The sequence below is a fragment of the Sus scrofa genome, chromosome 6 (genome assembly GCF_000003025.6).
Source record: "Sus scrofa isolate TJ Tabasco breed Duroc chromosome 6, Sscrofa11.1, whole genome shotgun sequence".
NCBI lineage: Eukaryota > Metazoa > Chordata > Mammalia > Artiodactyla > Suidae > Sus > Sus scrofa.
Window position 1 is genome coordinate 47,834,204 of NC_010448.4, and position 26,651 is coordinate 47,860,854.

General features: G+C 51.0%; 1 protein-coding gene across 3 annotated transcripts; it reads left to right on the forward strand.

Moving 5' to 3' along the window:
* ACP7 (acid phosphatase 7, tartrate resistant (putative)) lies at positions 5,301-26,426 on the forward strand. Of its 3 annotated transcripts, XM_003355900.4 has the most exons (13): positions 5,503-6,050; positions 6,753-7,028; positions 14,536-14,736; positions 15,038-15,220; positions 16,097-16,220; positions 16,469-16,531; positions 16,640-16,754; positions 16,840-16,947; positions 17,038-17,095; positions 17,179-17,246; positions 17,382-17,453; positions 22,770-22,907; positions 24,565-26,426. In XM_003355900.4, the coding sequence occupies exons 2-13, from the start codon at positions 6,911-6,913 to the stop codon at positions 24,628-24,630; spliced, it is 1,314 nt and encodes a 437-aa protein (XP_003355948.1). In that variant the 5' UTR covers positions 5,503-6,050; positions 6,753-6,910; the 3' UTR covers positions 24,631-26,426. The 3 variants fall into 3 exon arrangements, with proteins under 3 accessions (XP_020950019.1, XP_020950018.1, XP_003355948.1); XM_021094360.1 differs by lacking the exons at positions 5,503-6,050; positions 22,770-22,907; positions 24,565-26,426 and adding an exon at positions 5,301-5,472 and having other exon boundaries at positions 17,382-17,811; XM_021094359.1 differs by lacking the exons at positions 22,770-22,907; positions 24,565-26,426 and having other exon boundaries at positions 5,500-6,050; positions 17,382-17,811.

Genomic DNA, 26,651 nt, shown 5'->3' on the forward strand with positions numbered 1-26,651 from the left:
AATTTCTTCTTTATTTTTATTTTTATGTTTCGGCTGCACATGCAGAAGTTCCCAGGCCAGGGATCAAATCCATGCCATGGCAGTGACAACACCAGATCCGTAACCCACTGAGCCACCAGGGATCTCGGGGAATCTTTTCTAAATAAGATGTAAAAATAAGTATCCATAAGAAAAATTGAGAAATTGAATGGTGCTAAAGTTAAGACCTTCTATTCATGAAAAGATGTCATGGAGAGAGTTAAGAAAGCAAGCCACAGACTAGGAAAAGATATTCATAGTCCATGCAACTAACAAATGGCTGGTGTCCAGAATATATGAAGAGCAAACCTATTTTAAAAATGGACAACCCATGAGAAAAAAAAAAAAAGGCGTTCCTGTAGTGGCACAGGGGAAACGAATCCGAGTAGGAACCATCAAGTTGCGGGTTCGATCCCTGACCTTGCTCAGTCGGTCAAGGATCCGGTGTTGCCACGAGCTGTGGTGTAAGTCCGGCAGATCTCAGATCCTGCATTGCTGTGGCTGTGGTATAGGCTGGCAGCTACAGCTCCAATTCAACCTCTAAGCTGGGAACGTCCATATGCCATGGGTGCCGTCCTAAAAAGCAAAAAAAAAAAAAAAAATAAACAACACAGGAGTTCCCTGGTGGCCCAGTGGTGAAGGAGTCGGCATTGTCACTGCTGTGGCTCGGCTTGGATCCCTGACCTGGGAACTTTTGCATCCCCATGGGAGTAAACAACAATAAAAAACAATCCAAAAGAAAATTGGGCAAAGCACTTGAACAAGCACATCACCATAAAGGATAGCCAAAAGGCCAATATGCAAATGAAGAGGTGTTCAATTTTATCACCCATCAGGGAAATGCAAATGACAACTACCCTGAGCTACCTCGACACATACACCAGCATGGCTAAAAACAAAACTTCTGACACGGCCAAGTGTTGGGGCACCGGACGTGCCCTATCACGGCTGGAAGGAGAAGAAGGAATGATTACAACACTTTTGAGCCCTCTTTGGCAGCACCTATATCTCAGCTCTCTCACGACCCAGCCATTCTACTCCTGGGTTTATACCCATGAAAAATATGCAGAGGAGTTCTCCTAGCGTTGTGAATGCACTAGAACAAACTATGCACTAGAATTTAAGCGCAATGCTATTTGCAAGAGCGGGAAAAATGGAGAGAACTCAGATTTCCATCGACGGTTTGGTATATAAGCAAACGGTGGTGTTTTCACCCACGGATATTACTTGGCCATGAGAAGCAATGGATGGAACTTACACACACGACCTGGAAGAATGGCACCATCACACTGCTGAGAGAAAGAAGCCAGACGCAGGGTTCAGGCTGTATATAATTCTGTTTATGTCATGGGGGGAAATGGGCAAAATGGAAGGTCTGTACATTAAACCTAAACTGGGTAGAAGTCAATGAGGTGGGTACCATCACGCGGAGGGAGAACACAGAGCCTGGGAGGAGGCAGGTGTGCAGAAGGCTGGGAGGATTGTTGTCCTCACCCGAGTGCTGGTAACAAGTGCCTTTGCTGTCATGCAGTAAGTGGACCATCCTAAACCATTCAAAATGACCTAGGTGGAGTTCCTGTTGTGGCGCAGTGGTTAATGAATCCAACTAGGAACCATGAAGTTGCAGGTTTGAGCCCTGGCCTTGCTCAGTGGGTTAAGGATCCGGCGCTGCCGCGAGATGTGGTGTAGGCCGGTGGCTACAGCTCCGTTGGGATCCCTAGCCTGGGAACCTCCATATGCTGTGGATGCGGCCCTAAAAAAATACAAAAAAAAAAAAAAAAAAAAGACCTAGGAAAGGAGGTTCACCAGAAGTTGTTACCCGGAGTTCCTGTCGTGGCGCAGTGGTTAACGAATCCAACTAGGAATCATGAGGTTGCGGGTTCGATCCCTGCCCCTGCTCAGTGGGTTAACGATCCGGCGTTGCCGTGAGCTGTGGTGTAGGTTGCAGACGCGGCTCGGATCCCGCGTTGCTGTGGCTCTGGCGTAGGCCAGTGGCTACAGCTCCGATTCAACCCCTAGCCTGGGAACCTCCATATGCCGCGGGAGCGGCCCAAGAAATAGCAACAACAACAACAAAAGACAAAAGACAAAAGACAAAAAAAAAAAAAAAAGAAGAAGTTGCTACCTTACAGGAGTTCACGTTGTGGTGCAGTGCAAATGAATCCAGCTCGTATCCATGAGGATTTGGGTTCAATCCCCAGCCTCGCTCAGTGGGTCAGGTATCCTGCATGGCTGTGGCTGTAGCTGTGGTGTAGGCCGGCAGCTGCAGTTCAGATTCCACCCTTAGCCTGGGAACCTCCATGTGCCTCGAGGGCAAACCTAAAAAGCAAAAAAAAAAAAAAAAAAAAAAAAAAAAAAAAAAGCAGTAACTTACAAACTAGGCAGACTATAAGTCAAGGGTCTGGAGTTCCCATTGTGGCGCAGCAGAAACGAACACGACTAAGAACCATGAGGTTGGGAGTTCCCGTCGTGGCGAAGTGGTTAACGAATCCGACTAGGAACCATGAGGTTGCGGGTTCGGTCCCTGCCCTTGCTCAGTGGGTTAACGATCCGGCGTTGCCGTGAGCTGGGGTGTAGGTTGCAGACGCAGCTCGGATCCCGCGTTGCTGTGGCTCTGGCGTAGGCCAGTGGCTACAGCTCCGATTCAACCCCTAGCCTGGGAACCTCCATATGCCGCGGGAGCGGCCCAAGAAATAACAACAACAACAAAAAAGACAAAAGACAAAAAAAAAAAAAGAACCATGAGGTTGCAGGTTCGATTCCTGGCCTTGCTCAGTAGATTAAGGATCCGGTGTTGCCATGAGCTGTGGTTTAGGTCGCAGACATGGCTCGGATCTGTTGTTGCTGTGACTGTAGCGTAGGCCAGCAGCTGTAGCTCCGATTGGACCCTAGCCTGGGACCCTCCATGTGCTGCGGGTGCAGCCCTAAAAAGACAAAAGACCAAAAAAAAAAAGTCAAAGGTCTAATAATTTGGAAGACATGAGTGTGGCATTTCTTCTGTCCTGGGCATTTATTGTAAGTGGTTTATATCTATTTCCTTATCTAACCCTCACAACAACCCTCTAAGAAGGTTACCATCATTATCCCCACTTAACAGGTGGAGCAACTGAGGGGCAGTGAGGTTTACTAATTCACCTAAGCGGCTCATCGCTTGAGCTAGAGCTAAACGCAGCCCATCTGGCCCCAGAGCTCTGGTTTTGGTCACCACCATAAGATTCTTCGAAGGAGAGGGTAAGAAATGGGAAAGTAGAAGTGTGTTTCTCAAGACACAAAGCTATAGAAAAGAGAAAGTAGAAATAAGTAATTCTATAGTGTCCTGAGAGCAGCCAAGGGCGTGTGTAGGAGCAGGAGATGGACGAGGGGCCGTACGTGAGCTATGCGCCTCTTGCACCATATCAGGTATCAACAGGTACAGTTCCGGGGGGGGGGGGTTCTTTTTAAACCTGACTTGGCAGATGGAATTCGGACTGCAAGACCTCGGATTGGAAAAACAATTTTGATTTTACAGTTCTTCAGCTCGACAAATGTGGTTTGGGACCAACCAAAACTATTTTCATAATAATACTAAGATGTGTTTGTCCTTGTCACTCTTTAGAAGCTTCAAGGCTGTGCTGGTTAATGGGACGTGTGCATGCATATTTTTGTGTTTTAAAAACTTCCCAGGGAGTTCTCTTCGTGGCACAGCAGAAACGAACCCCGCTAGCATCCATGAGGACTCGGGTTCCATTCCTGGCCTTGCTCAGTGGGTTAAGGATCCGGCATTGCCGTGAGCTGTGGTGTGGGTCACAGACTCGGCTCAGATGTGGCGTTGCTGTGGCTGTGGTGTAGGCCAGCTGCTGTAGCTCCGATTCAACCCCTAGCCTGGAAACCTTCATATGCTGTGGGTGCAGCCCTAAAAGGCAAAAAATAAATAAAAACTTCCCAGTTTTCTTTTCTTGCATGGAAAATGCTAATAGGTATAACCCACATATACCAAAGCTCTTTGGGGTCCTCAGGGAGGTTTAAGAGGGTGAAGTTTAAGAACTGCTGCTGCCATTGAAATTTACCCTGTCCTTCCGCCATGGGGGGATGGGGGGCCGGTCACACCATGGTTAGCAGACTTCTGGCTTTATCGCCAGAAGAAATCACAGATGTTTTCCAATCCCACTGCAGTCGTCACGAGACTCTCAAACATCTGTACAGTCACCACACCTTCTAAACGACCATAATATTTGAACCTGTCCCTAGATCTTGAAGTTTCATGCATCGATAAAGAAGTACATCTATTCCTGTACTAGGTATACAAAAAAAAAAATGTGTGTATGTGTAATTCAATACCTCCAGTTTCCTTTGTATCCTGTGTGTGTTTCATGCAGGTAAAAACATGACTTGGAGGACTTCGCCAGCCTACCACAGGAGACTTCAGCCAAAAAAAAAAAGTTCAGGAATTCCCATCATGGTGCAGCAGAAACGAATCCAACTAGGAAGCATGAGGTTGTGGGTTCGATCCCTGGCCTCACTCAGTGGGATAAGGATCTGGCATTGCTGTGAGCTCTGGTGTAGGTCGCAGACGTGGTTTGGATCTGGCATTGCCGTGGCTGTGGCACAGGCCAGCAGCTGAAGCCCTGATTTGACCTCTAGCCTGGGAACCTCCATGTGCCGCGGATGTGGCCCTAAAAAGTAAAAAATAAATTAAAAAACAAAACAAAACAAAAAAAAACAGTTCGGAAACACAGCTCCTGGAAGACCACCAGAAAAACTAAAACTAAGGGGAAGTTACAGTTGGTGAGGGTGGGTGGGGTCTTGAGGGTACTTGAGTATGCCTAAGAGTTGTTTTTAATACATTTTTAATGTAATGGAGACTCCCTGGAGGTGGGGGGGGGGAGCCAAAGAATACAAAAGCCCATTTTGAATCCCCACCCTCAGTCAGTCTCTGTAAACCATGTCCCCAATCCGAAGGCACTGCTGTACCTGAATTTACAAAGACAAAGGGTCAAGTCATTTTATTAGCAAACAGGCAGGAGAATCTCAGCTGAAAACCTGGACCACCCCAGACTTCTGCTGCCCTGCGGCCAGCGCTCACAACCTGCACACAGCTCACCAAAGGTTTACCAAGAGAAAATTCTCACTTGTTCCCACCCTGACCCCAGGGCGGTTTCTGGAACTCAAGCATTCATAATAGTAAAAATAACAGCTGATTCTTATCTAGCCCTTACTCTGGGTCAGCGCCCCCGCCCCCCCCCTCGGCCCCCGTTCTCACAGGAAATTTCATGTGTCAACTGGATTAGTCCTCACAAGAAATTTCATGCGTCAACTGGTTTAGTCCTCACAATAGCCCGTTGTGCACCTGCTCTCATCACCCTCATTTCACAGGTGAAGAAACGGAGGCCCAGAGAGGTCGAGTAGCCGGCCTAGGACGCACAGCTCAGGAGCAGCACGGTCTTTCGGTGGACTTTTACTTTCCATTTTCAGCAGGTTGCGAGGGGCGGGGGGAGAGGGGGGGACCGCTGGGGAGGTGCCAAAGTAGGCTAAGCTTGGAGAGAGGAAGGCAGAAGGAAGGAATTGCAAAGAATAGGAAGCAGGGCGGCGGGAGGGGACGGGGAAATACCCCCGGTCGCAGGCGCTGGTGCCAACACACTTGGGTACCGCGCCATCCCGCAGGGCCAGGAGAGGGGGGGCCGAGGGCCGTGACCTGGGAGCTCCGCAGTTGCGGGTAGAGCTCCAGGGGGGCGCGCGCAGCCTTACCTGTCCCGGTGCCCACTAATGGCCAGCTCGGAGGTGGCGGCTGTGACGGACCAAAACTTCCTGGGTCCCCTTTCCCTCGCCCCGCCCTGGGGGCGGTGAGCGGGTGGGCGTGGGGCGCCCAGGACCGGCCGGACCTGTGGGACCCGGGGCCCTGGTTGTCTGGGGAGGCTGTCACGTCGAGACGACAGGCTCTTCCGGGGCTGGAACAGCTGTGGGCGGCAGGATGTCTTGGCACCTGCAAACTCATAAATACCGCCGTCGCCCTGGTGGCCAGAGACGAGCGCGTGCAGGCATTTGGTGCCCAGAGGGTGAGCCAGGGACCGGGAGGGAGCCCCCGGCCCCAGCTCTCAGCCGGTCTCTGCCCGGCTCTGTTGTCGGGGAAGGAAGGTCCTGGATGAGCAGGAGACAGAACTGGATGGGGAGGGGAAGGGCTAGGGAGAAAGAGGGTGAGAATACAGGTGCAGAGCCGGGGGGGAGATGCCAGAGAATTGGGGTCACTAAAGGCAAGGTGGGATGCCGGGGAGGGGGCAGAGGAGATGGCACGGCTCCAGGTGGGATGGAATTCTTGGGGGAATCTAGGGATGGAGTGGGCTTTGTGGAGATTACAAAGACAAAACTGGAAGGCTGCAGGATGGAGAGGAGAGTGATGAGGTCTCTGAGGACAGGGTGGAATTCTGGGGATGGGGCTGTCAGAGGCCACTTCCTACACCGAGGTCCCCCACCCAATCCCAAACCTCTAGCACCGAGAGTGAGCTGCAGTTAAGAGCGAAGGCTCTGGTGCCAGGACCCCTGGGTTTGAATCACCGCTCCAGCACACCTGAGCTCTTGCAGCTGAATCACCCTGTTGCTCAGCCTCCTCCTCCGTCATGCGGGGCTGATGGTGGCAGTGGCCACCACACATAGGAATGTCCTGAGGCTCCCGTGAGTTAATCTATGCAAAGTGCGTAGCACAAAGGGAAGCTGAGGGCATTTGCCTCTAGGAGTGATCATTATTTTTGTTTGTCCTCCAGCATCTGGATAAGCCTCCCTGTGAAGACCTCCCTCCCCAAGACGCTGCCTGATCCACCTGCAGGCTCTGTCCTCCCAGCCCCTCCTGCAGTCCCTGAAGGAATCTGAGCCCTCCGGACCCCTCCCCCTTCCCCTCTCGGTTCCCCTCCCTCCGTCTACCATGTGCTGCCTTCGTCCCTGCTGGTCCTGCTGCTGTCTGCTCCTCTTTTTCTCCCTGGGAGTCCAGGGGTCCCTGAATCCTAGTGCTGCCCCTGAGCAAGTCCACCTGTCCTACCCAGGTAAGTGTCTGCGACCCTGCGACCTCTCCTGCAGGCATTTCCCCTCGAGGTCCGGCGCTCAGGAATCCTACACTGATTGCTGGGGAACCCTAGCCTTCCTGAACCTGGATTGTCCAGTTCTCTTAAGGGCAGATTATAAACAGACTGCATGCGGCTGTGTGGGGGAAATGATTCTGGTGTCTTTGGTCCACGCTCACATAAGGGGGCTGCTATTGTCCTTACTCATTGTGTGACTGCTCCCACAAAGCTGCCTCCTCATCCTTGATCTCGGGACAGGGGGGTAGGGCACAGAGTGTTAAGACCTGGGACTCTGGACCCTCTGCACCCAGACTTTCTGGGTTTTAGTCTTACCTTTGCGACTTGTCTGCTGTATGACTTTGGACAAGGGACTTAACTCCTTTGGTCTCAATCTTCTCATCTGGACAATGGGGTAATATTAGTGAGACCAGGGTGAGGAGTTAATGAGATCTTACCTGTGAAGCAGCAAAACAGATCTTGACATGCGGCAGTGGTTCTCACGTGTTTTTGTCTCAGGAGGCTTTTGCACAGTAAAGATTATATAGGAGCTCAGAGAAATTTCTCTGAGGCGAGTTATAGCCATCATAGTTGCCATTAGAAATGAAAATGGAGACATTTAAAAATATACATTAAATCATTTAAAATGAACAATAATAAACCCATTCAGCAGCAAGGTAAATGACTTTCTTTTTGTCTTTTTTTTAGGGCTGCACCCCTGGCATATGGAGGTTCCCAGATTAGGGGTCCAATCGGAGCTGCAGCTGCCAGCCTACACCAGAGCCACAGCCACGCGGGATCCAAGCTACATCTGCGACCTACACCACAGCTCACGGCAAGGCCAGATCCTTAACCCACTGAGCAAGGCCAGGGATCGAACCCGAAACCTCATGGATGCTAGTTGGGTTTGTTAAGCACTGCGCCATGACAGGAACTCCGTAAATGACGTTTTTTGTGAAGAGTAACTACACTTGACAAAAGAAAAGAAATGTAGTGGGAAGAGTGGCATTGATTGCCTACTTAACCCACTGAACCACAAGGGAACTCCAAAGTAGTTTCTTTCTTTCTTTCTTTCTTTCTTTCTTTCTTTCTTTCTTTCTTTCTTTCTTTCTTTCTTTCTTTCTTTTCTTTCTTCCTTCCTTCCCTCCTTCCTTCCTTCCTTCCTTCCTTCTTCCTTTCTTTCTTTCTTTCTGTTTGTTTTTTAGGGTTGCACCTGTGTCATATGGAGGTTCCCAGGCAGGGGTGGAATCAAAGCTGCAGCTGCCAGCCTACACCACAGCCACAGCAACGCTAGATCCTTAACCCAATGATCGAGGCCAGGGATTGAACCTGCATCCTCCTGGATACTAGTCGGATTCTTAACCTACTGAGACACAACAGGAACTCCCCCACGTCGTTTCTTAAAGGTTAGTTGCCATGCGGAATCTGAAACCACAACATGGAACTGGCTTTGGCATTTGCTGGCCCAGTGACTTTGGACAAGGCCCTTTGCCTGGAGGCCTCTGTCAAATGGAACAAAAATAAAACCTATCTCACAGGGCTGCTGTGACAACCCAGTGAGATCATAGCTGTCCTTTGTTTGGCCCACACAATGATAATAGCAGATATTTTATAAGTGCTTTAGAAGGAAAACTCACTCAACCTCATATTAGACCTTGGGCGCCAGGTACTATTTGTTTCTTCCGTTTTACGAGAGAGTCAGCTTAGGGTCACAGAGGTGAAGAATCTGACCCCAGGTCACACTGTCTGGAATTTGAACCCAGGCAGGCTGACTCCAGAGCCTGCTGTATTTGTTTTTAAAACTTCCAATTTTGGGAGTTCCCGTCATGGCGCCATAGAAATGAACCTCACTAGGAACCATGAGGATGCAGATTCCATCCCTGGCCTCGCTAAGTGGGTTAAGGATCTGGCGTTGCCGTGAGCAGTGGTGTAGGTTGCAGATGCAGCTCAGATCCCATGTTGCTGTGGCTGTGGCGTAGACCGACAGCTGTAGCCCCGATTCGACCCCGAGCCTGGGAACCTCCATATGCCACGGGTGCGGCCCTAAAAAGACAAATACACACACACAAACAAAAAAACAACTTCAAATTTTGTACTCATTTTAGATTCAACAGAAAATGCACGAAAATATGAGAGTTCCTATGTCCCCCGTCACCCTGTTTCTCCTCGTGTTACCATCTTGACAGGTTTAAGTACGGAGCAGTTGTTTGTCTGAGTTTGTTTTTGGCTGGATAGCCCTCATCTGATCGTTTCTCAGTGAAGTGTACTGGATTGTGCATTTTTCTGGCAAGACTGTGTCAGATGGACTGTAGCGTCCTTCTCAGTACGCGGCACCAGAGGGCTCCTGGCACTGACGCGGCTCACTGCTGTCGGGGGTGACATTAGCCTTCATCGCGTGGTTAGAATGGTGCCTGCTGGCTCTCTCCCCTGTAGGGCTTTGAGTCTTTCCTTTGGAGTTCATAAATATCTTGCAGGAGACTCCTTAAGACTCTGCAAATCAGGTTTCTCCTGAAATTTTCACCCACTCAGTTTAGCATCTGTCCTTGGATCTTGGCTGCAACAATTGTTAGTGTGGAGTTTGCCTACTCGTGATTTTGTACATTTTCTAATTTCCTCTCTCTGTCTCATTGAAATTTACTGTAAGGAAGGACTGTCCATCCCCTCTCCACTTATTGATTTATTGATTTATTCAACTATTTATTTCTTTCAGTATGGACTCATGGATATATATTGTATTCCCTGGATTAAATCCAGTCCAATCCAATCACTGTTTATTTTGTGGCTCCAATTGTGCCTGACTTGGTCTTTTGGAATTCCTCCAGATGGGCTTCTGTGTTCTTTCAACAACCCTTCCCCAAATCATGCATTGAGCTGCTTCCCTTTCTGGAATCACTAATTATTCCAGGATCATCTTGTACATTTCCGGCCTCCTCTCTGGAATCAACTACTTCTCTAAGGAGCCCTGGTTCCTTGCATCAGAGAAGAGGTATTTAGAAACTAAGATCTGGAGTTCCCTTCATGGCTCAGCAGTTAATGAACTCGACTAGGATTCATGAGGATGCAGGTTCGATCCCTGGCCTCGCTCAGTGGGTTAAGGATCCAGCATTGCCATGAGCTGTGGTGTGGATCACAGACACACCTCCTCGGATCCCGCGTTGCTGTGGCTGTGGTGTAGGCCAGCAGCTGTAGTTCTGCTTCGACCCCTAGCCTGGGAATCTCCATGTGCCGCAGGTTCGGCCCTGAAAAGCAGAAAAATAAAAATAGAAAGTCACATCTGAGCCCTAGGTGTGCTCCTTGCTCCTGAGGTGTCACTGCTTCCAGGCCCTCTCACTGAGCTTGGCAAATACAACGTGCCCATGTTGGTATGCATAGGTACATGCTCGTTTTTCTGTATTTCCCTATATGTATATATGCGTACGTGTGTATATGTGTGTGTGTATAGGTATGTATGTTTACGTATATGTAAGATGCCATGAGATCATCCTGAGACCTCTGATTTCAGTCCATCAGGAAGGGCTTAGTTTAGCCTTCTTCCTCACTTGTAACTCCTTTCCCCAGCACTGGGAAGCACTGACTTACTTGTCCGTGCTAGCATAAGGATGACCTGGTTGCTGAATGGCCTACCCGCATCCCCTGTGAGAAATCCTCGGTGATGGTATGTGCGTGCCGACCTTTTCTCTGGAGTTTTGCTGCCTCATCTAAGCATTAGCCCACGGTTCCTTTTGTTCCCCACCTCTTCAGTGTGGTGGTGTGATTTTTTGGAATAGAGTTATGGCCATTTGTTAGTGTTTCTATTCCATAGTGTCTTCCCCCTCACAACCCGGGTGGGTTTTATTTATTTATTTTTAAGCCCACACCCTCGGCCTATGGAAGTTCCCAGGCTAGGGGTCAAATCAGAGCTACAGCTGCTGGTCTACACCACAGCCACAGCAATGCAGGGTCCAAGCCCCATCTGTGACCTACACCACAGCTCACAGCAAACTCGGATCCTTACCTCACTGAGCGAGGCCAGGGATCGAACCCACGTCCTCATGGATACTAGTCAGATTCGTTTCTGCTAAGCCATGATGGGAACTCCCAAGCTGGGTAGTTTTAATGTGTGAAGAAAATATGAAACATGATTAGAGCTCTGGGAGTCAGGATTATAAGAAAAAGACAGACTCAGATAAGGGTTCTCCCTCTGCGTCCGACTAACGGACTCCATTCCCATTCCCCCTTTTTCTACCCCTTCCCCATCCACCCTATATAAGTAACCCATCTCCTAAACTTCGGGTGTATTCTTCTGTTTCTTCTGTATAAGTAAATGTGCAGATATCTGTGTATTTTCTTCTGTCTTCTTACAAGACGAGTATATGACTATAGACTCTTGTGCTTCTTTCCACATTGTGTCCTGGACGTCATTTGCTATCAGCTCCTAGAGTTTATTCTCTTTCTTTTTGGCAGCTGCATAGTACTCCATGGTATGGATGTTACATGGTTTATTCAGTCACTCGCCTATGTGTGGGCGTGTCAGAGGTTTCTGATATTTTGCAATTACAAACAGCAATGCGATGAATAAACTTGTTCTTGTGCATTTTGTGCACATGTTGCAGGAGGAAGAACTCAGGCTCTTAACATCAGAGTATATCACATGATATATATATTTTTTCTTTTTAGGGCTGAATCTGGAGGCATATGGAAGTTCCCAGGCTAGGGGTCGAATTGGAGCTACAGCTGCCGGCCCACACCACAGCCACAGTGACCTACACCACAGCTCACAGCAATGCCAGATCTTATCCCACTGAGCAAGGCCAGGGACCGAACCCGAAACTTCATGGTTCCTAGTCAGATTCGTTTCCACTGCGCCACAACGGGAGCTCCCCCAAATGGTTTTTTTTTTTTTTTTTGGTCTTTTTGCCATTTCTTGGGCTGCTCCTGCGGCATATGGAGGTTCCCAGGCTAGGGGTCGAATCAGAGCTGTAGCTGCCAGCCTACGCCAGAGCCACAGCAACGAGGGATCCGAGCCGCGTCTGCGACCTACACCACAGCTCACGGCAACGCCAGAACCCTGACCCACTGAGCAAGGGCAGGGATCGAACCCGCAACCTCATGGTTCCTAGTCAGATTCGTTAACCACTGCGCCACAACGGGAACTCCCAAATGGTATTTTTAAAACCTTAATTTGGTGGCTGATGTTTAAGAATTTGGAGCTATCACTTAATAGTTTGTATATTTACAGACAGCTCGTACAACTCAATAACAGAAAACATCCCAATCAAAAAATGAAGAGAATTTAGAAGATCTAAATAGCCATTGCTCCAAAGAGGACATACAGATGGCTAATAGGCACATGAAAAGATGCTCAGCATCACTCATTATCAGAGAAATGCAAACCAACACTACAACGAGGTACCACCTCACATTGGTCAGAATGGCCATCATTAAAAAGTCTACAAATAAATGCTGGGGAGGCTCTGGAGAAAAGGGACGTCTCCTTCACCGTCGATGGGAATGTAAATTGGCGCAGCCACTGTGGAGAACAGTATGGAGGTTCCTCAAAAAACCAAAGGTAGGAGTTCCCATCGTGGCTCAGTAGTTAACGAATCCGACTAGGAACCAGGAGATTGCAGGTTGGATCCCTGGCCTTGCCAGTAGGTTAAGGATCTGGCATTACCATGAGCTGTGGTGTAGGTCGCAGATGCAGCTCAGATCCCTTGTTGCTGTGGCTGTGGTGGACGCCGGCGGCTGTAGCTCTGATTCAACCCCTGGCCTGGGAGCCTCCATATGCCAAGGGAGCAGCCCTAGAAAAGACAAAAAAAAAAAAAAAAAAAAAAGAGAGAGAGAGAGAGAGATTATTATACTGAGTGAAGTTAAGTCAGAAAGAGAAATATCACATGAAATCATATGTGGAATCTAAAATATGACACAAATGAACTTGTTTACGACTCACAAAGAGAACACTTGTGGTTGCCAAGGTAGGAGGAGGGGGGAGGGATTGGGAGTTTGGGATTAGCAAATACAAACCATTATATGTAGGATGCATAAACAACAAGGACCTTGGAATTCTCTTGCGGAGAAGTGGGTTAAAGATCCGGCATTGTCACTGCCGCAGCTTGAGTCACTGCTATGGTGTGGGTTTGATCTCTGGCTGGGGCACTTCCATATACTGCGGGCTTGGCCAACAGCGTTAACAAGGTCCCATTGTACAGCACAGGGAACTCTCTTCAATATCCTGCAACAAACCATAATAGAGAAGAATCAACAATAGTAGGTATTAACTAGCAAGAGAAAAATGTGTGGAATAAAATGAAATACAATAGAAAAAAAATTTGAAGGTTAATATATCTACCTGTATATATGCTCTTGGGACAGAAAAACCACCGTATAAAGATTTGCTCTGGGAGGTCCCTTTGTGGCTCAGAGGTAACGAATCTGACTAGTATCCACGAGGACAAGGATTTGATCCCTGGCCCCGCTCAGTGGGTTAAGGATCCAGCATTGCTGTAAGCTGTGGTATAGGTCACAGACACAGCTTGGATCCCATGTGGCTGTGGCTGTGGCTGTGGCTGTGGCTGTGGCTGTGGCTTGGGCCCGCAGCTGCAGCTCTGATTTGACCCCTAGCTTGGGAACTTCTACCTGCTGTGGCTACCAAAAAAGGGTTTGCTCTGGAAGTTGATAGGTGGATGGCAATGGGTTTGCTTCCTGCCGGCAGGCATTCCCAGGGCTGAACCATGGCTGCCCCTTTCAGCCAGGGCAGGCTCTTCAGTTTGCCACACATTCCACGTCTCCTGGCTACCTTGCTCCTTACAGCTGGCCCTTGTTCCCGTTTCTGTCACCTAGCTGGCCTCTAGACAGCCGAGTTTGCAACCCCTCAATGGTGTCATGTGTCAAATGTCTGGCACAGGCCTGCACCACCACCACTGATAATACTAATAGTAGTCTTCTTTCATCCACATAACCACGACCATACTAGGCAGTTTCCAGAGCTCTCCTTTTTTTTTTTTTCCCTTTTCTTTTTTCCTATGTAAGTTCCCAGGTCGAATTGGAGCTGCAGCTGCCGGCCTACACCACAGCCACAGCAACGCCAGCTCTGAGCCACATCTGTGACCTTCCTTGAAACTTGCCACAATGTCAGATCCTTAACCCACTGAGCGAGGCCAGGGATTGAACCCACATCCTCATGGATGCTAGTTGGGTCCTTTCCCTGCTGAGCCATAACAGGAGCTCCATCGAGTGCTTTACTTTTATTTATTTGTCTAAGCTTCAGAGAATCCTATAGGGTAGATACTGTTATTATCCCCTTTTACAGATATGGAAACTGAGGCTCAGGGAGATGCAATGACTTGCCCAAGGAAAAGCCCAACTTGGAAATGGTGGAGCTGGGATGGAACTTGGGAAGTGCAGAACCTGTGTCCTTCACTACCCAATGTTCGGAGACACCCCCCCACCCCTGCACACCCCTCCCGCCCAGGCCCGGGCCTCACAGCCCCGCCCCCTCTTCCTTTCTCTCCAGGGGAGCCGGGCTCCATGACTGTAACCTGGACCACATGGGTCCCAACCCCCTCTGAAGTGCAGTTTGGGCTGCAGCTCTCAGGGCCCCTGCCCTTCCGGGCTCAGGGCACCGTCAGCCCCTTTGTGGATGGTGGCATCCTCCGGCGGAAGCTCTACATACACCGGGTCACACTGCAAAAGCTGCTGCCCGGGGTCCAGTACGGTGAGAAGACCCCTGGGCCCAGGCGTGGAGAGGGCATGGGAGGAGGGGCGGGATATGGACTGGAAGCTACCATTGGCAGGTGGCTCAGGCTGGGCCGCTAACCCTCTGCTTATCTGCAAGCCTAGGGCACGAGCCGCTGGTGTGAAAATGGAAGGTGTTGGGGACCGGGGTGCAGTGGACAGAAGGGGCCCTGGGTCAGATGCGTTCAGTCCCGTGGAAGATGGATGCGGTGAAGCAGACGTCCTGGAACCCCCACCCCACCCCTGCCCCCACTGACCGCGACTTTTTCCTTCGCCCTCAGTTTACCGCTGCGGCAGTGCTCAGGGCTGGAGCCGGCGGTTCCGATTCCGGGCGCTGAAGAATGGGCCGCACTGGAGCCCCCGTCTGGCTGTGTTTGGGGACCTGGGGGCTGACAATCCCAAAGCCCTACCCCGGCTGCGCAGGGACACCCAGCAGGGCATGTACGACGCTGTGCTCCATGTGGGTGAGGCATCGGCCAGGATGGGGAGGGGGCTTGGGTGGGAGGCAGCGCCAGGACCGTGGGGGGGGAACCTGAGCTAGCATGGTTCGGAAGCTGGCCCTGGAGATGGCGGTGAGACAGGCTGCCCACGTGAAAATCAGTTCTGACAGAGACGCCTGCGCTGGTTTTCTCCCCTGCTTTCTGGTTCTGAGAGCGGAGTTCTGAATTCATAGGGCTGTTGTGATGACTAAATAAGTTGACATTGCCTGGCATGTTGTAAGCGCTACCTAAGTGTTGGTGTTCGTTGTCCTTGTCGTTGTTGCTGTGATTTGAGAGGACAGGAACCACATGGGAGCTAGAGATTGGGGCCCATACAGTTCAAGGCCACAGACTCTGGAATCAGACTCCCAGGATTTGATGCCTGGATCTTCACTAACCAGCCCTGTGACCTTGAACGAGCACTTCACCCCTCTGGGCCTCTTTCCCCGTCTGAAGTGGGGATCATCCTAATAGCTGCTTCAGAGGGTGTTTTGAAGATTCAGATGATCAAATATGTAAAGCGTTTGGAACTGCGCCTGGTACAAAACCCATACCAGACTATTTCAGCCTGAATGGTGTCATTGCTCTGGGAAGGGGTGAGATGGTGGGCAGAGCTGGGGGCTGGTATGATCCGGGCACAGGAGACCGGCGTGCCTCTGCGGGGGCCTCAGGGTCCAGAGGTTCAGGAAACGCTTCCAAGGGCCTCTTCGGGTGGGTGTGAGGTAGGGATCGGAGAACTAGGATGGCTTGGGGGCCAGGGCTTGCACAGCCCACGCCTGGCCAACCAGGCCTCTCAGTTCTCGCATGAGCAGAAGGGGGTCTGGGTCTTCAATCCCTCCTCCGCCCCACCCCTGCCCCCAGGAGACTTTGCCTACAACATGGATGAGGACAACGCCCGCGTTGGGGACAGGTTCATGAGGCTCATCGAACCTGTGGCCGCCAGCCTGCCGTACATGACGTGCCCTGGGAATCACGAAGAACGCTAGTGAGGCCCGAGGGCTTCAGGGAGGGCGAGGGCCCAAGCAACACGAACAGTCCTTCTTAGTGTCTCACCTTAGTCTCTCATACTGCAGCAGCTCATTTTGTGGCAGCAGAAGAGACAAGGATGAGGGATGAGGGCTGAGCAGGGAGCCAGGCCTGGCCTGACAGTGGGAGGTGGAGGCGGGCAGGTGTCACCCAAACCCCACCCCCGCCCACCCCACCCCCGCCAAACACTCTTACTTCCCTTTCCAGCAACTTCTCCAACTACAAGGCTCGCTTCAGCATGCCAGGGGACAACCAAGGCCTGTGGTACAGGTAAATTGGGAGGGGTGGGGCCAGGAGACTGGCCTCCTGCCCCTGGAGGATGGGAGATGCCGAGGAGGACCCCCCCCAGCTCTGACCCCTGCCCTTTGACCCTTCCAGCTGGGACCTGGGCCCGGCACACATCATCTCCTTCTCCACCGAGGTGTATTTCTTCCTCCATTACGGCCACCACCTGGTGGAGAGACAGTTTCATTGGCTGGAGAGGGACCTCCAGGTAAGGGGGGTGGGGGAGGTCCCCCTTGGACCTGCCTCCCCTCCCCCTCTCCAGCCCCGCCCCTCACTCTGGGTCCTCTCTCCAGAAAGCCAATAAGAACCGGGCAGCCCGGCCCTGGATCATTACCATGGGTCACCGGCCCATGTACTGTTCCAATGCCGATTTGGATGACTGTACCTGGCATGAAAGCAAGGTGAGGACCCCCCCACCCCCCCCAAGGTGCTGAAATCCAGGTGTGGGGCTGGCCGGAGTCCCCCCTCACCTCCTTGCTCTTCCTGCCCAGGTTCGCAAAGGCCTCCTGGGCAAATTATATGGATTGGAGGATCTTTTCTACAAATACGGTGCGTGACCCCAGGGAGTCCCTGGCCCCACCTCCCACCTCTTGGGGATTCAGGGGCCTGACCCTGCTCTTGCTGTGTCTCAGGGGTCGACCTGCAGCTGTGGGCTCACGAGCACTCGTATGAACGTCTGTGGCCGATTTACAACTACCAGGTGAGGCCCAGGGCCGGCTAAGGCCCGGACACCCCCCCACCCCACACCGATCAGACCTCCCCCTCCTGGGGCAGCGGTGGGGGGTGGGGGTGCTGGCCTGCTGTGACGTGCCCCTCCCCTTTGTCCCACCTCCAGGTATTTAACGGCAGCCAAGAGACGCCCTACACCAACCCTCGGGGCCCCGTCCACATCATCACCGGATCTGCCGTGAGTAGAGCAGGCGCCTTGGGCCTCTCTCCTCATGCTGTTTATGGAGGGTGGGCTTTGCTCCCGGTTGGGTGCCATGCTGTCCTTTATATAGCCGCCACGTCCAAGCTCTCAACCCGAGGGGTTCCGTGCACCTTGTGGCATGCCCATTGTACAGATGCGGAAGCGGCGGCTCGGACAGTCAACTACTCATTCAAAGTCGCAGGTTCAGATCTCCTGGTTAGATCCAGGGCAGGGGGCCTATTGTTATCATTGTAACCGACTGCAGACTATTCACATTTATTCACATTGCACCAGCTTTCTCTCTGCCGGATCCCACCCTTTATTTATTTACCTACTTACTTACCTATTTATTTATCTTGCTTTTTAGGGCTGCACCTGCGGCATATGGAAGTTCCCAGGCTAGGGGTCGAATCGGAGCTACGGCTGCCAGCCGACAGCACAGCCATAGCAATACCAGATCTGAGCCTCATCTGTGACCTGTACTACTGCTCAGAGCAACATCAGCTCCTTAACCCACTGAGCGAGGCCAGTGATCGAACCCACATCCTCATGGATTCAGGTCAGGTTGGTTAACCGCTGAGCCACAACGGGAACTCCCCGCACTATATTTAGTTACTGCGTCTTCTCAGTCTCCTCCTCCTGTGACTTGTCCTTCCTTATCTTTCATTCTGGCCAGTTGTTTTTTTTTTCAGAATGCCCTTGGATTTGGGTTTATCTGACATTTTCTCATGCCGAGATTCAGATGATGCATTTGGGGCCAGACATTCGCAAGGGGCGCCGTGTCCTCAGCACCTCCCACCAGGGGTTACACATCCTCACTCTGTCTCATTCTTGGAGGGGTTTCTCTGCATCACCTGCTTTAGGAAGTGTCTGCTGGGTTCTCCCACCAGAAAGGGATTGTATTTCCTGTTTTAGTTAATCAGTATCTCAGGGGAGATGCTTCTAGACCCTGCAAATGTCCTGCTTCTCAACTTTCACCCACTGTTTTTTGTTTTCGTTTTCTTTCTTTATGGAAGTTCCCAGGCCAGGAGTTGAATTGGAACTGTAGCCACAGGTCTACACCACAGCCACGGCAACACCAGATCCCAGCTGCCTCCAGGACCTACACCACAGCTCATGGCAATCCTTAACCTGCTGAGTGAGGCCAGGGATCGAACCCGCATCCTCAAGGATACTAGTCAGTTTCTTAACCCGCTGGACCACAACAGGAACCCCATCACCCGCTGATTTTTGAATCCATCAGTGGCTCTAGTCTGCAGCAGTGGTTACTGTGATGTTCTGCTGGGGACCTTCTCTTTCCCTCATCCCGCCTAGCTTTATTAATTAGCCTCCTCCCACGAGGAAGCGTTGTCCCTTCTGCCCCATTTATCTGGTTATTTAGTTATGGGTTTATACCAGTATGGACTCCTGGGTAATTCTTTTATTCCGTGGGCTGTAATCCAAAACTACTGCTGTTTATGCTGCTGCTCAGATTGCTCTGACTTTGACGCCTGGGAACTCTGCAAATCAGACCCCGTGTCCTTTCCTTGTGTTCCTGTCATTTAGTGGGCTCTAAGGTCCTCCGGGATCATCTTGCCTTCCCCTGCCCCAGCCTTGGAAGCCATCATTTCCGCAAGAAGAGGGGGCTCACTTTTTAAGCTGATTCTTACAAATTAACGAGATCAAAGTAAGAACCTCTCATGATAAAAATTCAAACAGTACATGGAGTTCCCGTCATGGCTCAGTGGTTAATGAATCCGACTAGGAACCATGAGGTTGCGGGTTCAATCCCTGGCCTTGCTCAGTGGGTTAAGGATCTGGCGTTGCAGTGAGCTGTGGTGTAGGTCATGGAGGCAGCTGGGATCCCGAGTTGCTGTGGCTCTGGCGTAGGCTGGTGGCTACAACTCCGACTCGACCCCTGGCCTGGGAACCTCCATATGCCACGGGAGCGGTCCAAGAAATGGCAAAAAGACAAAAAAAAAAAAAACCCCAAAAACCAAAAATTCAAACAGTACAGAGGGCAGGATACCAACCAGTCCCCATGCTTCTCAGTCCCACTGTCGACAGTTATGTGTTCGGTGGCGTTTTAGAATATTTTCTCCCTATGCAAATCAGTAGTTGTCTCAACAAAGATGTGTTACTGCATCACCCACTTTTCAAAAACGGTGTGGGAGTTCCCGCTGTGGCATAGTGGGTTAATGATCCCAAGTTGCTGCTGCTGTGGCATAGGTTGCAGCTCCAGCTCGCAATCCATCCCTGGCCTGGGAACTTCCATGTGCCTTGGCGTGGCTGAAAATGAGAAAATAAATAAAATAAAATAAAAAAACTTGGGAGTCCCTGATGGCTCAGTGGGTTAAGGATCTGGTATTATCACTGCTGTGGCACAGGTCCAGGAACTTCTGCATGCCACAGGTATGGGCAAAAATAAAAATAAAAACATGGAGTTCCCATTGTGGCACAGTGGTTAATGAATCCAACTAGGAACCATGAGGTTGTGGGTTCGATCCCTGCTCTTGCTCAGTGGGTTAACGATCCGGTGTTGCCGTGAGCTGTGGTGTAGGTTGCAGACTCGGCTCGGATCCCACGTTGCTGTGGCTCTGGCGTAAGCGGGTGGCTACAGCTCCGATTGGACCCCTAGCCTGGGAACTTCCACATGCCGCGGCAGCGGCCCAAGAAATAGCAACAATAACAACAACAACAACAACAAAAAAGACAAAAAGACAAAAAAAAAAAAAAAAAAAGAATCTGACTGCAGTGGCTTGGGTCACTGCAAAGGCTCAGGTTCAATCCCTGGCCTCATGCAGTGGGTTAAGGATCCAATGTTGATAGGTCACAACTGTGGCTCAGATTCAATCCCTGGCCCAGGAGTTTCCACATGCCGTGTGAAAGCACTGAATCCTAACCACCAGACCACTGGGGAACTCTTGTGTCTTTTATCTTATTTGATTTTTGCTTTTTAGGGCCGCACCTGTGGCACAAGGAAGTTCCCAGACTAGGGGTTGAGTTGGAGCTGTAGCTGCTAGCCTACGCCACAGCCACAGCAATGCGGGATTCTGAGGCTCGTCTGCAACCTACACCACAGCTCATGGCAATGCCAGATCCTTAACCCAGTGTGTGAGACCAGGGATTGAACCCACATCTTCATGGATACTAATTGGGTTCATTACTGCTGAGCCACAACAGGAACTCCCTCTTTGTGTCCTTTATTTTATTTTAATTTTTAAGGCTGCACCTGCAGTTCCTGGAAGTTCCTGGGCCAGGGGTCGAATCAGAGCTGCAGCTTCACCCTATGCCACATCTTGTGGCAATGCTGGATCCTTAACCCACTGAGCAAGGCCGGGGATTAAACCCACATCCTCACAGTGACCAAGTTGTATCCTTAACCCACTGAGCCACAGTGGGAACTCCTTCCCTGTGTCCTTTAAATTACAGTACAGATTTTTTTCCTGGTCCAGGACCTGGTCCAAGGTCGTATTTTCTGTTTAGTGTCTTGTCTCTCTCCCTTTATTTTTGTTTATTTATTTATTTATTTTGTCTTTTTGGCCTTTTTTCTAGGGCCGTTTCCCATGGCATATGGAGGTTCACAGGCTAGGGGTTGAATTGAAGCTACAGCTGCCAGCCTACACCAGAGCCACAGCAACGCCAGATCTGAGCTGCATCTGCGACCTACACCACAGCTCACAGCAACGCCGGATCCTTAACCCACTGAACAAGGCCAGGGATCGAACCCTCAACCTCGAGGTTCCTAGTCAGATTCGTTAACCACTGCGCCACGACAGGAACTCCTCTCTCCCTTTAATTGGAAACATTTCCTCGCTCTTTCTTCATTTTTCATGACTTTGAAAAATCTGAAGAATACAGCAAAGTAGGCTATCTCTCCAGTTTGGGTTTGTCTGGTGTTTGCTGGTAATTAGATTGAAATTACTCATTGGGGGTAAGAGTACCCAAAACAATACCTTCTGTCTTCCCAGGGCCTCCTATGAGGAGGCGCCTGGTATCCCTTTAGCCCCTGTAAGTCTTAGTTTATACATCGCCTCTTCCATAGTTACAACTTTCCCCTTTATAATTAATAAGTATCTCCTGGAGATACTTTGAGACGATGCAAATATCCTGTTATTCCTCAAATTTCTGCCACTGCTGTTATCATCCATTGACGATTCTTGCTTTAACCAGTTATTACAATGATGGCTGCAAAATGGTGATTTTTTTTTTTTTTTTTGAGCTCTCCTATCCTTTCTGCTCACATCACCTGGCTTCCTACTGCAAGGATGAGCACTGCCTCTCTCCCAGGCAATGATTTGATGATTTCTTCTATTCTGTGAATTGTATTTTCCCCTTAGCAATACATCTTGGGAGTTCTCGGTGTAGCTCAGCGGGCTGCAACCCTGATAGTATCCATGAGGTTTGATCCCTGCCCTCGCTCAGTGGGTTAAGGATCTGGAGTTGCCATGAGCTGTGGTGTAGGTCACAGATGCGGCTCAGATCCTGCGTTACTGTGGCTGTGGTGTGGGCTGGCAGCTGTAGCTCTGATTTGACCCCTAGTCTGGGGACCTCCATATGCCACAGGTGTGGCCCTGAAAAGAAAAAAAAAAATTGTATTGGCCGTCTTTCTACTTTGCCCGGCTCTGGGATGGCTACACTATAATTTATTTAACTGACCCCCACTGATGAGCATTTGACTGGCTTCCAACTCAGGGCTTTTATAGAAAATGCTGCAGTGGACAGTCTTGGACAGCCAGGCACTGTTCTAAAAGTCGAAGACCCGGGGCACAGGAGGCTTGGCTGGGTCAAACCACTCAATCTTAAGCATTATGGAGGTCAAGTCTTGTTTTGTTTTTTTAAGCAAGGTGAATAAGTATTTAAAGAGAGAAAATAGGGAAGACAGGTGTGGAGAAAGCACAGCCAAGTTTTATTAAGAGATAAGAAAGTGTGGAGTTCCCGTCGTGGCTCAGTGGTTAACGAATCCAACTAGGAACCATGAGCTTGCAGGTTTGATCCCTGGCCTCACTCAGTGGGTTAAGGATCCGGTGTTGCCGTGAGCTGGGGTGTAGGTCGCAGATTCAGCTTGGTTCCAGCATTGCTGTGGCTGTGGCTGTGGTGGAACAGCTACAGCTCCAATTCAATCCCTAGCCTGGGAACCTCCATGTGCTGCAGGTGCGGCCCTAAAAAGACCAAAAAAAAAAAAAAAAAAAAAAAAGAGAGAGAGAGAGAAGAGTAAAACACAGGTAGAAGAGCCTGGAAGTCAAGTCTTAAATGACTTTGTCGTCCTTGGGGCTGGCAGGTGGTTTCTGTTCCACCTGCCCCAGCCCTGGGGCTAAGTGATTCTCTCGGCAGGGCTGTGAGGAGCGGCTGACCGCCTTCACCCTCTTCCCTCGGCCCTGGAGCGCCGTGCGCGTGAAGGAGTACGGCTACACGCGGCTGCACATCCTCAATGGGACCCACGTCCACATCCAGCAGGTGTCTGACGACCAGGTCAGTGAGCGGTGGCCCAGTCGCCTGCCTGGTAACCAGGCCCAGCATGTTCTGGAGCCGAGTGGTTTAAAAGGTGGACCTGAGAGCTGGAAATCCTAGGCTCAGATCCTGCCTCGGCTACTTACCAGCTGGGTGACCTCAAGCAACTTTGAGGCACGGTTTCCCATCTGTTGATGGTTTCTACCTCACAGGATTGTACGGGGCGGGGGGCGGGGGGGGCGGATGACTTCTTATATGAAAAGTACTAAGAACAGTTTCTAAAACACGGTAAATTCTATCAACATGAAGCGGGTTGGGGGCCGGGAAGGAGGTAGATGGCAGGAGGCAGAGAGAGGAAACCAGTATAACGGTGTGGGGTCGGGGTGGCTTAAGGTTAGATGGACCCAAATAATCGTGTCTCATCTTTATTTTTCCTATTATAGTTTTAAAATAATGCTAATAGCTGTGATTGATGGAGCATCTATTGCAGACCAGACCCGAGGCTAGTTGCCTTATATTTAGTCTCTTTAATCACCACAACAATCCTATGGGACAAATATTCTTCCCATTTTGCAGCTAAGAGAATGGAGGCTCAGAGAGGGGAAGTAATTTTCCCAGGGTCACATAGCCAAGGGGTGCCAAGCTGGGATCTGACTCCAAAGACCATATTACTTTTATGATAAATAATTAGTTCCCGTTGTGGTGCAGTGCAGACACATCTGACTAGTAACCATGAGGTTGCGGGTTTGATCCCTGGCCTCGCTCTGTGGGTTAAGGAGCTGGCACTGACACGAGCTGTGCTGTGTAGGTCACAGATGTGGCTTGGATCTGGAGTTGCTGTGGCTGTGACATAGGCCGGCAGCTGTAGCTCTGATTGGGCCCCTAGCCTGGGAACCTCCATATGCCACAGGTGCGGCCCAGAAAGACAAAAAAAGAAAAAAATGATAATTATCACCGTTTATTGAGCAGCGCATGGCCCAGGGGCAGGCTCTTGTGTGTATTATCTATTCAGTTCTCCCACTTTATAGAATGTGGAAGTTAGGCTCAGCGTTGGGGCATGTGCTGAAGGCCACAAAGAGAGTGGCTTTTCTGGGTCATAAAGTGAGTTATGTCTGACTCCAGGGTTTGTGCTCTAATGATAATGTCTATGCTTACTGAGTATTTGCCATGTGCCAGGCTCCAGGCTCCCTTTCTAGCCTTTTCCAATATTCATTTATTTCCCACAACTTCTATCAAGTAAGTACTGTTACTAACATCCCTGCTTTTCGGATGAGGAAATTGGAGGCTCAAGATGTCTAGCAACCTGCCCAAGGTCACACAGCCTATTAAAGGCAGAGCTGAGATTTTTTATTTTCTTTGTGGGGCCGCCGTTGCAGCATTTGGAGGTTCCCAGGCTAGGGGTCAAATTGGAGCGACAGCTGCTGGCCTACACCACAGCCACAGCAATGTCAGTTCCAAGCCATGTCTGTGACCTCCACCACAGCTCATGGCAATGCAGGATCCTTAACCCACTGAGCAAGGCCAGGAATCAAACCTGCATCCTCATGGATGCTAGTCAGATTCATTTCTGCCGAGCCTCCATGGGAATTCCCAGAGCTGAGATTTGAACCCAGACAATCTGGCCCCAGAGTCTGGGCTTTCAGCCCCCATTACCTCGTCTCCTTTTTTTTCCTTGCAGGACGGGAAGATTGTCGATGACGTCTGGGTGGTGAGACCCCTGCTTGGCCGGATGATGTACCACTAGGGATGGGGGACAGCTCTCATCAGGCACCCTGGGCCTGGCTACCCTGGCTGGGGTGCCCAGGCATAGGAGAGACAGGATGGGCCTCAACTCCTGTACCCCCCTCAGCCCCCCATGGGGTGGATGCAGCCCAGAGGAGCCTGGAGCAGCTTTTCCCTCCCGGAGAGGTGGGGGTCCCAACTAGCAGCACTGGGAGAGCAGGTGCAGGGGCAGAGCGAAGCAAGACAAGTCTTGGGTGACACAGCCCTGCTGTCCTGCATGGCACTGCCTGGGCGGCGTGCCCACAGGGCCTCAGGAATAAAGAGGCTTATGGCTGTGGCTCCGTGGACTCTGAACTTCTGCTGGGGATGCCCCGCTGGGCCATCTCTCCTGAGCAAAGGGCACGGGCATGTCCCAGCCCCAACTCTGCAGGGTGGGCTCAGCCATCATGACCCTGATCTCCAGCAGGTGGCACCAGTGACTGTCTCTTCCTGGCCGGCCCTTGGTGCCAACCAGAGGACTGGCTCCAATGGCCCAAGGAGTGCTACCCAGCGTCCCCCTTGTGCCTCAGTTTCCCAGCTTGACCGTGACTTATCCTGGGAGTGGGGGCGCGGGGGGAGTGTTAAGACTCCTACCTTCTAGCTGGGACAGCTGACAAGTTAGGAGCTCACGGAGCTGATGTTTTCCTCCCTTTTTCAATTTCTTTTCCCCTCCGTTCCCTTTCTTCTTCTCTTGTATTCGACTGTTATTTATTGAGCACTTATCATGTGCCAGGACCCGTTCTCCATGCTGTGAACAACACAGAGCTGCCTGCCCTCCTGGAGCCGCCGTTCTCTCCAGGGTGTGGGACAGCGAACGCAATAAATAAGTAAAATACACAACAGGGTAGATCGAGATAAGGGCACAGAAAAGGCAGGGAGGGGGGTGGAGAGTTGGGGGGCAGTGTGCTTTTCATGAGAAGGCTCAGGGAGACCTCGCCGAGGGTGACACTGGGTCTGAAGGGGTCTGACGGAGGAGCCACATGAGCAGTCCAGGAGGAGGAACAGCCAGTGCAAAGGCCCTGAGGCAGAAACACACCTGCCCTGTCGGAGCATCAGAGAGGAGGCCAGTATAGCCGGGGGCAGAGAGAGGGAGGGCAAGAGAAGGGATGCGGGCAGGGAGGTGACCGGGGCAGAGCGTGTGGGGTCTTGTGGATCTCGGGGAGGACTCTGTCCTTTATCCTGAGCAAGATGGAGCTGAGGGAGGGCACTGAGCTGGTGATGGGCAGGATCTGACTCCAGGAGGTCCTAAGCAAAGACAGGGCTCTGGCCTTGGGGCTCAGGCCTCCATGGGGAAGCCCTAAAGTTCCCAGCTCTGCAGGCTGATGGCACAGCTGATCCTCCAGGGCACCGTGTGGTTTCGGCTCCTCATGTCCTATTTGCAGCCAGCCCTCCACGCAGCGGGGCCCACGGGCCCCTGGCAATTTCTTGAGCACAACGAGCTCTTTCTCACTGCGGAGCCAGTGCCCTGGCTCCCGACGCTCTGAATGCCCCACCCCCACCCCAGCTCATCCCGGGGCTGCCTCTTCTTGGCGTCAGGGCACCTCCACCTTCCCCGATGACCCGGATAAAATAACCACCGTCACTCTCTGCCCCACCCTCTTTTACTTTGTTCCTGGCCCTTCGAATTTGGCCAATCTCTCACTGATTGACCTGTTATCTTGTTCAGTGTCTGCTGGAGTTCCCATTGTGGCTCAGCGGGTTAAGAATCTGACTCGTGTTCATGAGGATGTAGGTTCGATCCCTGGCCTTGCTTAGTAGGTTAAGGATCCAGTGTTGCCATGAGCTGTGGTATAGGTTGCAGATGTGCTTGATCTGGTGTTGCTGTGGCTGAGGTGTAGACTGGCAGCTGTAGCTCTGATTGGACCCTTAGCCTGGGAACCTCCATATGCTACAGGTGTGGCCCTAAAAATCTCAATAAATAAACACATATTTGCTGCCTTAAAGAAGGCTGCCATGTGTCAGGCTCTGAGAAGGCAGCACAGGGACAGCAATGAATCAGCCCAA

What these genes read in the sequence shown, in the direction of transcription:
- ACP7 (XM_021094360.1), top strand. Translation starts at nt 6,911, where the DNA reads ATGTGCTGCCTTCGTCCCTGCTGGTCCTGCTGCTGTCTGCTCCTCTTT. An exon ending in AGTCCACCTGTCCTACCCAG is followed by an intron (nt 7,029 to 14,535) that starts GTAAGTGTCTGC and finishes CTTTCTCTCCAG; the next exon opens with GGGAGCCGGGCTCCATGACT. An exon ending in AACCAAGGCCTGTGGTACAG is followed by an intron (nt 16,532 to 16,639) that starts GTAAATTGGGAG and finishes TGACCCTTCCAG; the next exon opens with CTGGGACCTGGGCCCGGCAC.